The following is a 12,422-nucleotide window of genomic DNA, read 5'->3' on the forward strand; positions in this document are numbered from 1 at the left end:
TCTAGCCGACGAGGAGTTGAACTCAAAACCTGCTGAACAAAGAGAAAGAGAGAGAGAATAAAAAACCAAAGAGAGAGAGAGAGAGGGGGGGGGGGGGGGGGAGAAGATGAAAGTGAGAGGTAAGGGGAGAAAACAAAGAGAGAAAGAGATTATGTTAAAATTTAAATTAGATTAGGTTAGATTACATTTAGATTTATGTTTATGTTGAGTTTAAGATTATATTAGATGTAGATTTACGTTAGATTAGATTTATATTTATTTATGTTAGATTAGATTAGATTTAAGTTTATTTACATTAAATTTAAATTTACGTTAGATTATATTAGATTTAGGTTTATTTTGAGTTTAAGATTAAATTAGATTTAGATCTATGTTCGATGGACCATGCAGACCAGCAATTCCACCTGCATGTTCAACTGCTGCTGTAGAGAGAGAGAGAGAGAGAGAGAGAGAGAGAGAGAGAGAGAGAGAGAGAGAGAGAGAGAGAGAGAGAGAGAGAGCAAGAGCAAGAGCGCGTACACGAGAGAAAATGACGAATTTGAAATTTAAAATCGTGTTATGAAGTGAGGCCCATTCATATCTACCCAGCTAGTAGCCCCATTGGTATGTCTTTTATCATTCAATGGAGCGAATCACCACATGTTCAATTAGGTTAGATTTAAGATTAGATTTTGGATTGAGTTTTTATATTAGTCTACCTTCGAGATTATGATTAAAAAATTAGAGTTAGACGAACGGTGATCCCTCTCTTTCTCTCTACGGATGCGACCTTAAGCTGGAAAGCTTTCAACGGCATGATACTCAGATTGTAGGCCAACATGTAATGTGTTAAGTAATCCCTCGAACAAAGATCTACTGTGAAAAGATGTTAAGATACTGTGAAATGCTACAGCTAGAGAAGAGGCAAAGGGGTTTTGTCCACTACATGCACTATCATGTAGACGTGGGTGTTTAGATTTCTTGTATGCACAAATATAGGCATTGACCAATAAAGACGAGATTATAACCCGGTGGTTCTGATCTCCGTGCACCTCTAGACCGAGGTGTGCAAGGATTGGACATGACTAGAGAATGTGAGGTAGTTTACAGTATGAACAAAGAGAGAGAGAGAGAGAGAGAGAGAGAGAGAGAGAGAGAGAGAGAGAGAGAGAGAGAGAGAGAGAGAGAGAGAGAAATAAAAGACGGAGAATGCCAATAGAAGATTAAATTTGTTGTCCAGGTTATAAGGTTTTTACCCTCATTATGAGTAGTGACGAGGATGTGGGGCCGTCCAACCGAAACACCTATCTCTCAACGAGGATCTTATGTCCTTGTAATCATCGCAAGCATGCTATGCAACAGACAAGACGCATTTCTTTGCAGCACGTTCTCAAATTTGGCGAGTTTGATCCATCTATTATAGATCAAGTTGTTGCCAGTTATAACTCGTCGGACTCTGACGTTGGCCAACAGGCAGCAATCTTGCAACCCAATAGACATGTTCGCAGGCGCTTTGGTCAAGCATCATATGTGAGGCCAAAAGATGTAGCCTCTAACAGCTCGGGGGATGATCATGTAGACCACATTCCCAACGAGACAATGTTTGAGACCAAGATCGATGAAATGATCGAGACGATCATGGATTCAGAAAGGCTCATCTATGATGATATGAAAAGTGAAGCCGACGCCATTGTATGATGGAGCACGTGCGTCTAGATTGAAGGCGCTCCTGGTTCTTTTCAACATGCAGACAAAGTTTGGGTGGAGTGACACTAGCGTCATAGCGCTTTTCAGGTGATCTATTACAATGTGTTTACTTTAATAAAAAACTCTAGATGTATAATGGTCTGATAGATTTTTACACAATTGTACCGTATTTTTGTTGGTGTGTAGATTTCTCAAAGAGCACATACTGCCAGCTGATAATGTGATGCCAGATTCCAGAGAGGAAGCAAGAAAGATCTTGCAAAACTTGGGGATGGATTACAATTCGATCCACGCTTGTCCTAACGACTGCATTCTTTTCAGAGGGGAATACATAGACATGGAGAAGTGTCCGAAATGTGATTCCGAGAGATATCGAGTAGATCTCCACGGAACAAAAATTCCACAAAAGGTTTTGCGACATTTTCCTTTGCTTCCTCGCATCAAGCATTTCTTCGAATGTAAGTCCATGGCCGCCCTAGCATCATGGCATGAGGAGAATACATCTTCGGATGGTGTGCTACAGATTCCTGCAGATTGCGTAGCCTGGAAACATATAGATGAAACATGGTCGGATTTTGCCAAGGAAGCTCGAAATTTGCGCCTAGGCCTGGCTATGGATGGCGTAAATCCATTTGGTCAAAGATCAACATCTTACAGTGTATGGCCCGTTGTCATCGTCAACTACAACATTCTCCCGTGGTTGACTACGAAGAAGGGGCACCTATGGCTAAGCTTGATTGTGCCGGGGCGGTATAAAGTGAAGAATATGGATGTGTATCTTCGTCCACTATTGGAAGAGCTACAACAATTGGATTGGCATAGAAGTGGTAGATATGAGCCGACACACAGGTCGACGGAATGCTTTGACCCGAGGCATTCTAACGTGGACCATGCATGACTATCCCGGACTAACAGAATGCTCAGGTGATTTATACTTAAACTCAAACACTGTAAATCTTGGTATTTCTCAAGCTTATCTATTATCATCTGTATACATGCAGGGCTTCAAACAAGCGGATACGGAGTAGGTGTCACATGTGGACCTAGACTGAATGCACGTCGGACGTCCTCATTGAAGAAGCAAATCTACGAAGGTCATCAAGCGTATCTTCCAGAGAATCATGTGTTACTACGCGATGGATTTTTGGGAAGAGAGCCACCGAGGATGTCTGCACAAGCATGGTTAGAGCAGAAGGAGATGTGTGATGACGGTTTGCCCCTAGGGATGAAGAGACTCTCACTATGGTACGAGTTACCATATTGGCCCCGACTCATGATCAATCACTTGTTCGGGGGGTTCACTACGTGTAAAACTACCATATCACGTGCGTTCAAGACATGTTTGTACAACCCCTTATCTGTTAATTTTTTAAAGAATACAATATACCCTTTTCTTTTAAAATCTGTAAGTTTTTTTCAAATTTGAAAAAATAATGTCCTTCTGTATATACATTTCTGTAAGTTTCAAGAACTTTAAATACCCTTTTGTTGAACTCACATGATATGTTGCATTTTTATTAGGTGACCTCCCCGGGATCACTTGCTCAATCCAATGCACATATTCAAGAATGTGGGTAATCTGCTCTCAGGTGTTAAGACACTACATAAACACCTGGAGTGAAGTACCAAGTGATTTAAAAGACAGAGTCACCAGCATGCTGCATGACAAGTTTCCAGTTTCAACACGGGATGACAGCTTCAATGAAGACCTGATAAAGGTTCGAATGCGCGAATACTGCAAGCATAAGCGTTCCGAAGTGCAAAAAGCAATTAAGCATGGGTGGAACAGACCAGATTGGCTGGCCAAAGAAGATAGGAAGAATGCGAAGAAAGCAGCGTGCAAGAATCCTGACAAGTGGAAGCAACAAAAGGAGGCAGCCAGAGCGCGAGTAGAGGCAGGGAGATCGCACCACTTGGGGAGCGGCGGGTGGGCATCATTTGAGGCCGATTTTGTAAGTGTTTTTTCATTGCTCTTTAGGTTTGATAGTTTAGGGTTTAGGGGCTTTTAAATTTTAACATAATGGATTCTTTGTATGTTTTGACAATGGTCGATGAGGACGTGACCCCACACCGTACAAGTGCGAGTACGCAGGCAGGAAGGGATTAAACGCCCTGATGGACATTTTGAGTTCTCGCGGCGGCATGGCTAGTATTAGGGCTTATTCTTTGTTTTGTTTTATAAATTATATGTTTATACTTACAGAAAGCTGTCTAATTGGTTTTTTTTTTGCAGAATTCGACAAATACGCCGCTTGGACGCGATGAGACGTCTGATTAGACGACATCAATCTAGCCGTAGCTAGATAGCATTAGTTTCCTTTTGTCATAGCATATGTATCATGAGATGACGTTTACATGTCTTTTTGAAAACCATGTATATTTTTTCAATAATGACAATGGTGTTGTAACTATTACATTTGCAAAGTTTAACAATTAAGTGATTTTGCCTATGATGTGTACAATTGTCATTGATTTACTTTCATCAATTTACTTTTGTCAATTTTGTATCTTTATTCTGCAAACAATACTATCGATGATGGAGTTAATGGTTATATTGTCTTGTGGGTAGTCGACTACTTTGGGTCTATATCTAAGCTTGCACTTTCTTTCAAAGGTGAATCTGGGCTTATCTTGGATTCATTTAGGTTTACTCAATTATTGAAACATTCAATATGGTTGATGGAATGCCCTGCCACCAATTTTTTTTTCTCTCGAGTGTCGCTATGACTGTCGCTATATAAGGCTCTGCAGCGTCCCTATAAACGTCGCTATAGGTGGCCTGTAAACGTCGCTATTATTGTTGCTATAGGCGTTGCTATATAGCGACGTCTATAGCGACGCAAATAGCGAACACCAATAGAAGGAGGGATTAGGATTCAACACATCAAGCTACTCCCGAAGGACAATGCTGTCCTTCGAGCTAAACACCAACAGAAGGAGGGATTAGGGTTCAACATAATAGGCTATCAGGTAGCAAAATAAGGGTCGGGTGTTTAATATGGCTTATCCTCATCAAGGACATGATCAAAGGCTAAGAGAATTGGGGTGTCTTATGGTATCTGTAGAAGATGTAAAGTTCATGAAGAGACTCTGTCCCACATGTTCATCAATTTTATATTAATTTTTTTTTTCAAAAAGGAGATCCAGAAAGCTTGTGCTGTAGACCTCTCAAAGATCACTTGGAAATCCGTTTTACTAGGAGAATGCAAATTTGTACACATTCCTCTCTGGACCTGTCTTGGGGAGAAGGGGGGGGGGGGATATATCTTTGGCAAATTTGGTTAGAAAAGAATGAATGTAAATTTTGCTGCCCCTTTTCTTCTTCTGCTTGTCCCCTTATCATTGGCTTCAGTGAATTATGACATAAAGTTTTGATCATGCCTCCAAAGCAATTCAAGATGAAGTGAAAGTTATGCATGAGAGTCTGAGATGGCAAAGATGGAGAGATGTCATTTAATCTTATTATGACCCTCTGAGACTATATGCCATTGTAAATTATCTTTCTCATTGTAACCCCCTTTGATGCCTCTCCTATCTTTAAGCCTTTTTTTCGCTCGGCCAGGATAGCCCCTATCTGGGCATTTGCATTTTGCCCCCCTCTCTTTTAATTCAATTAAGAGTTGTTCTTCAAAAAAAAAAAAGGGTGGGGTTTTGGGCCTACTGGAGTTCAAATTTTGTTCTAATCTACTAACATAATATGGCATAAAAGGGAGCCCTTTACACATGTTGCAATCTGCGATCCGAAAGCTAAAGTCCAAAACTAAAAAAAAGCCCCTTTGCACGTGAAAGAGGGAGAGAGGAGGGGAGAGAGAGACCGCCGAAGGCGGTCGACCGTACTAGTATTTTCAATGTTAAAGCCCTAAACCCTAAACCCCAAACCCTTTTAGTGCACATGGCTCCAACGGGGTCCTACCTCGAACTCATGGGATGTAGTGTTCTTTTTGGAGGGGGGTGGTTGTGGTTCATTGTCCTTCGAATGGAACGTAGGAGAGCTCATATAAGGCCCGTGTCACATTGGGGCAGGCAAATGCGGTCCAAGTTGAGATGGCGCGCCGTTATTCGTCGGTGAAAAAAAGCGAAGTTGGCCGCGAGGTATTGTCAGAGGGGTAGCCTCGCTTGCCCGGCCATCTTCTCAAAGTGGTGGACAACTGAAAAAGTGAGGGCGGGAGAGCGCGAGAGAGGCCTTGAGCCTTGTCCTGCAGCGTGAAATGCGCTCGTCAGACCACTTGGCCAATGCCTGTTCGCTGAAGCCTATAGCCAACATTTTAGTATTGACTCAGTGTGACATGAAAAGGCTGCCCACTGCCTGCAAATCTCCATGGTCGCCCGTCCCAGTGTGACACGTGCCTAAATATGCTTCGTTTCAATTTTTTAACTGAAGAAGAGGAGGTGAAATTAGAAAGGTATGGCGTAGGCTTTTATTCGTCCACTTGCCTACATGTGGTCGAAATACAAAATTTGGCTTGTACAGAAAATTATGACTTGGGGTGAAGCCAAAAGAACGCCATGCGATTGGGCTTCTTGGCAATTCGGTTGGAAATTTACGTTTGGCCAAATTCACAGTTCACTGTAAAGGTACTGGTAAAGAAGTTAATTAAGTGATGATGACAACTTAATGGGGTCGATTTTGTCAACTAAGAGATTTGAATGGCAAGTAATCATTCATGGAGAGGCGGAGTTTAACATCCTCCCCCCCACCCCCCTCCCCCCCCTCCGTCCCAAACACACACACACACACACATAGAGAGAGAGACTCTAGAGAGAGGCTGCCTGTGTATTAAGCCTGTGATGTACTCTTCATATGATTGGGATCACTGGGACTCGGGAGAGAGAGAGAGAGAGAGCGTGCAAAGCTCGAGACTGCTTGCTGCAGGTTTGTCCGGAGAAGGTGCTTGAGTAAACTGTAAGAAGCGAGTGTGCGTGCGTGTGTTGCAGAGTCGAGCTTCTTGCAAATCAGACCCTCGGGCCTCGAATCGTGTAGTGTTGATCTTCTTGTGGCGCTATGGCTGTCGATGTCTGAAGCTTTACACGGCTTTTCAGGCACTCCAAGCTAAACAAGCCTTTCCAGGGTACAAGCCTTTTCAGACAAGCACACCGACAGGTACTCTCTCTCTCTCTCTCTCCATCGCCTCTCTACAGAGGAGGGCGTGCATGCATTTGGCTCCTTCTGTGTTGGTGTTTCATTTGTGTGTGTGCGCGCAAAGGCAAAGGCGAGGAGTAGGCTAACCCTTGTCGAGGCTGGCATCTACACACAGATAGACTCCATTATTATTGTATAATGGCAAGAGCCAAGAGGTGGCTGTTGAGCGCATCATTTGCCCCCCTTGCACGTTTTCCTGCCTTTCTCCTATTCATTTTGTATCCCTCTTTTCCTTGATTTGCAGGCTCTCTTCAACTACAAAATGATGGCCCACCCACAAAAGCCTACAAAAGCTAGCTAACTGTCCTTTTGGAAGTTCATTTTCTGTGCTTTTTCCCACAAAGCCCACCATGCCATCAACACCACTCACATGAGCTCTGCTTAAGCTTTGGCTCCTCCATTGCTGTAATTTTCCTATTCATGCTGCACAGGGACAAAGCTAAAATACAATGGCTTTAAGCTCATTTAAGCCGTGTAGTCGAGTTATGCGCCCCTCTCCGAACCAAACAACACCACTCACATGAGCTCTGCTTAAGCTTTGGCTCCTCCATTGCTGCAATTTTCCTATTCATGCTGCACAGGGACAAAGCTAAAATACAATGGCTTTAAGCTCATTTAAGCCGTGTAGTCGAGTTATGCGCCCCTCTCCGAACCAAACAGATCAACAGCAGAAAGAAGTTTACTACCTGTTGCAAGACCCTGAACAACACCATCAAGCAGAAGAAGCTCAAAAGAAAGAGCATCTATACACACATAGAAAAGCTTTTTGCGAGGAGCCATTCCCTATTTCCAAAGCTTGCGATCCGTCTTGCAAGGAGGACCTCCCCACTTTTATTGCCCACCAGGGCTTTGCTACTGTTCGGCTTAAGCAGAAAATTGGGTGCAAATCAGATAAGGGTCACACTGTATCTGGCTGGTTTAAGAAAGAGCAGCAGTATAATGAGCAATTTCTCTGTCCCCTATCTCAAAAGGATTCTTCGCAGAGCTTTTGTCATGTTCCCCCTGAAGTTCCGACACGCACACAGAAATTGAGATTTCTGGGTAGAGATTCAAGCAAGCAAAGTGGAGAGCAAGATCACCATACTAAACAGAATAAACAGAGGTCAAGCCATAACAAGAATGCGTGCGCAAGTGGCAACAACTACTGCAGCATCCTTGAATGGGGCACATCTGCAAGAGAGGAGCTAGGAATAGAAAGGAGGAGGAGCAGTAGTGCATCTGTGGAAGATATGGTCCGATATAGGGATGCAATGAGAAACAAGGGAAGGTCTTACGATGGCAGGTCTTCGTGGGAGGAAGAAGTGAGGCAAGCTATGGCCAGGGGCTTAATCAATACTAAGCAGAGTGAGGAACCTCATGGATTGCAGCGATCAACATCTGTGAAAGATTATGGGACTTCTGTGCTGCCATCAACATTGCTGGTGAAGAAGACCGGAGGGATTGGGAGCGATGCTGCTTGTTTGGAGGCAGGGCTCAAGTTCAATGAACCGGATGGTCGCCCATTGCGGAAAACAAATGCCATGGAGGCAGATATGTGGCGGGGCCTGAATGTGAAGAGTCCTAGCGAAGAGAGGTGGGAGGAAGCTGCAGAGGTGGAGGAGCGGCAGGAATTGCAGAGGAGGGCAAGGTCACAATCAATGCGGTACGACACAGGGCGACCCGCAGAATTAACATGTGTCAGCGGCCCGTGGGATACTCGAAGCAGTGGAAATGAAGCATTCAATGAGGATGAATGGGCAGTATATACAAAAAGTGGATACGTCAATGTGCAACCGCATGCGAGTGGTGGCACTTTCGCAGCGCCGGCTTGCTGTAGGTCTTTGTTGGGGCGGTCCTTATCCATGCGCGACACTCGGATGGGGTTGGTCATGGAATGCGCGGCGTGCGGAGCTGCATTGCATGGTGCGGGTGGCCGACTACTCTGTTTTTGCTCTTGTTGTGCAGCGAATCGGGCTGCCTCTACACAAGGAGGAATGGCCACCACGATAAAGAAGAAGAATGGAATTCTACGGGCATGTCGGAGGCTTCTAGGCCTGGGCAAGAAGCGAGGTGGCTCCGAGGCACAGATTTGAAGCTGTGCAGGAGTATAACCAGTGTGTAAAGGCAAGTATGGATGCTTTCTAAAATGACAAGGAGTCATGAAACAAACATGGTAGCATACAGATTAACAAATACATGAGCGTGCAAGATTCAAAGAGAGAGCATGCCATAAAGCAGGCAATGCGTGTGCAATGCAGGACACCATGGGCATTGGGTAGATACCAGAGCTGGAAAACTTACAAGCAGAGACTAGATTCTCTACCTGCTCTCTCATTTGAATCGGCCCGTGCAGTGCTGTGGTACTACTCTTCTCTCTCTCTCTCTCAAAACCACACAAAATGTACATGACATGTTTTAAAGTTGATACGGTCTTCTCTGTCTTCCACCACAAGGCCACACAATTTCAAAATATGTGTCTCTCTCTCTCTCTTCCATGTCTTGCAGTCGCGTATCATAGAATCCACATCCTTTTCACTTATGTGCAACGCAACCTTCCGAAATTTTAAGTGGAGAATACCGTTTCATGTTCGATCGGAAGTAAATAATAGGTTGACCTTTTAGAGAACTTTTTTGAACTCAAGGAGAAATCCTAAATTTGGTGCCTACTTATTTGAGCCCAGGACATTTGTGTTGTATATAATGATATTTGAGGAGCTCTAAGGCATCACAAGCTTGTGGTAGAGCTTGAGTTCCAACGAATATGGCGGATTCCTCGGCGTGATATCTACAAGCAAGCGCGCTGGTGGTTGTTGGTGCTCCATCTGACGCTTGCATTGCTGGCAACAATGTTGCTATTCCCATTTTAAAGGGGCAAGGTGCACACATGCGATGCCCATTGAGGGGCCACCCTTTTTAATCGAGAAAGGAGTGTCCCGCCTCAAAAGCATAGAAGGTAACTATGTGTATGTTAGGGAAAAGGGGAGTTCATATGAGGATGTGTGGTGCTTGAGTTGGTAAATGGGAAAAATAAAATTACTCTTTGTATGGCTATTAAAGGAGAGGGATGAGATCAACCAACCAGAGAGGAGGAAAAAGAGGGGGACATTGAGGCATTGAGAGGAGAGGCTTTCTTGGACGATTTGTGGGTGAGCCGTGGGTGGGGGACTACTCATTTTCTCTCTCGATCTCATCCAATGGAGAAGGGAAGACCTTTTTTTGGTTGTTCTTGTGTTGGAGCAAGGAGAGTGCTTTGGAGGAAGGGGAGGGAGAAGGGAGTTGGAGAAGAGAGCTCCGAGCAAGCAGAAGGAGCTTGTTCTCTTTGGGATCTTTTTGCATGGAAGAGATGACTCCAAGCGAGCTTTGGGTAAGAGCGAGCAAAGTCAAAGGGAAAAGGTGATATCTTTTTCTTCTTCTTTGTGATTTTGACGAGCAAAGAAACAAGGGAGATTGGCATCACCGTAAACAAGCGAAAAGAGGAGGGCACATCCTCCTTTGTGCAATTTATAGGTCCTTTCGGAGAGGGAGAATTTTCAACGGGAAGGGAAGAGAGAAGCAGGAGAGATCTTGCCAGATTTTCTTGCTTCTTCTCTTTGGCTTGGGGATTAAAGATCTTCTTCATCAATAACCTGGGATTTACAATCAAGGGTGCTACACAACGTAGGATTGTGCATGGCAAGAAGGCTGTTTCCAAGGGAGCTGAGCCTACCAATTGTATCAGGTTCAAGATATTTGATTTATAGATTTGCAAATCAAGGTGCATATCGACGATGGAGTATGCAATCGAGTTGTAACAAGGTTATGAAGGATCATAATTAGAAGCTTTTGTTGTTTGTCAACCTAAACTTTGTCGAATCATTTTTTTATTGCTATTAATCATATGTTATTCACTAAATCTGTGTTATTTCTTGCAATTAGCTTCTATGTAAGGTTTGATTAAGGCAGAAAAATATTAGTTGCATTCATAATTAGAACATTAATTTAATATATTAATCTAATAACTGAAGTAAGCAACAGAAGTAAAAAATATCAAAAAGTAGATAGATCGATAAGATTCAAGAGGATTGGACAAGCTAAGCATTATGATCTTATATAAGCTCAGAGTGGAAGGTGGCATTTAATGCTAGATAAAGATCCGATCGCATGTGAGAGAAGGGTCAAATATCATCTGGCTATAGTGAATAGCATGTGACTATAAAGAGGTATATGTTTAGGCAACTTTATAAAGTGAGATACATACATGCACATAATGGTGCATGGTTGGTATGCTTGGCTTTAGGGATTGGTCTTGTATCGAGTGTAAGCTAATGGCTTACCCCAACATACGCCCCCGTAAGCTGAACCTTACGTGAAGTGCATGGATTCTAACCAAGGCTAAGATGGGTTACTTGCAGTAATTGCATATGGCTCATAAGGTGGAATCTGATGTAAGAGAGGGTACATGGATGAAGATAAGGTTTACCTAACAATCGTCCCCTTATGCTTGGATATCATGGCTAGTTCTTTATGGATTCATTAGCACATGGTTCACAACATCATTAGGAATATGCATGAGTTCACATTTCGATTCATCCAAGACGAGGTTCTAATTAGATGCATCACGCTTGGGTTCACACTTGGATACATCCATGTATAGATTTTTAGGGTAGGTCTTACTTTTCAAACTTTGGGTTTGGGATAATGTTTAAAACCCATTACAATACATCATCATACATATAGTGTTGACTTTCACTGCTTCTTCTTCTTCTTCCACAATGTGTGCTTTGCCTTTGGAATCTCTAGGATTCTTTTGGTTCCTAGCATGATATTTTAGGAACCACTGATTGGGTGCATCTTCTTATTGGTGGATATAGTGCTTGTATACATATGAGTGTTTTTGGAACTCATTTGTCAAATTGATTTAGTGCTTGATATGATCGAAGCTCAAAGCTTGAACAATTGAAATGCTTTGAGTAGCTTGAATGCTCAATGTGCTTGAATAATCCTTGAATATGCTACAAACAAAGATGCGGAAGACCTTGCAAAATACCAAAGACTACATGCTATCAATCATAAAACATACAATATATGCATACCTGGAAAATTCATGGCACATAATTAAAGCTACACGTGACCAGAGAGAGATAGAGAGCGAGATAAAGAAAGCGACCAGAGAGAGATAGAGAGCGAGATAAAGAGAGAAAGCACGTGCAAGTGCACCTCCTAGAGCGGAGTGCTACACTGGAACGACGAGAGAGGAGAGATGAGAAGAGAGAAGGACACATGCATTGGGTGCAATCTCCCCCCGTGCAAGAGTGAACATTTTTCTCTTGCACGTATTCATTTATAGATTTCTTGAATGCTCAAAATGAGTACAAATTGGTCGGTCGAACATAAATGGCCAAAGCTCATAAAGAGGACTTGAATAATAAAATGTATGTTCTGTAACATTTAATGGCCTAATAACTTATGTGTAGCGGAAATTAGCATGAACATAGTGGGCATTTCATTAGAATAGATTCCTAATGAGAATTACAAGAGTGCTTGGGTGGAGAGAGCAACAAAAAGCATAACACCTAGTTAGATAGCATCAAGAATACTTTCAAAAGAGAGAGAAATTAAGCTATTGACAACAATTGAG

The 12,422-nt window shown here is 42.9% G+C and overlaps 1 protein-coding gene across 1 annotated transcript; it reads left to right on the forward strand.

Moving 5' to 3' along the window:
- Nucleotides 1-6,389: 6,389 nt before the first annotated feature.
- On the forward strand, nt 6,390-9,246 carry LOC147441728 (uncharacterized). Its single transcript, XM_086483268.1, has 2 exons — nt 6,390-6,787; nt 7,071-9,246. Exon 2 carries the CDS (start codon nt 7,426-7,428, stop codon nt 8,896-8,898), a length of 1,473 nt encoding a protein of 490 aa, XP_086339394.1. The 5' UTR covers nt 6,390-6,787; nt 7,071-7,425; the 3' UTR covers nt 8,899-9,246.
- The last annotated feature ends 3,176 nt before the right edge of the window (nt 9,247-12,422 follow it).

This window comes from Adiantum capillus-veneris, chromosome 15, assembly GCF_014529385.1.
Source record: "Adiantum capillus-veneris isolate H3 chromosome 15, ASM1452938v2, whole genome shotgun sequence".
Taxonomy (NCBI): domain Eukaryota; kingdom Viridiplantae; phylum Streptophyta; class Polypodiopsida; order Polypodiales; family Pteridaceae; genus Adiantum; species Adiantum capillus-veneris.

Coding starts and splice junctions, on each gene's coding strand:
- LOC147441728 (XM_086483268.1), top strand. CDS start 7,426: ATGGCTTTAAGCTCATTTAAGCCGTGTAGTCGAGTTATGCGCCCCTCT.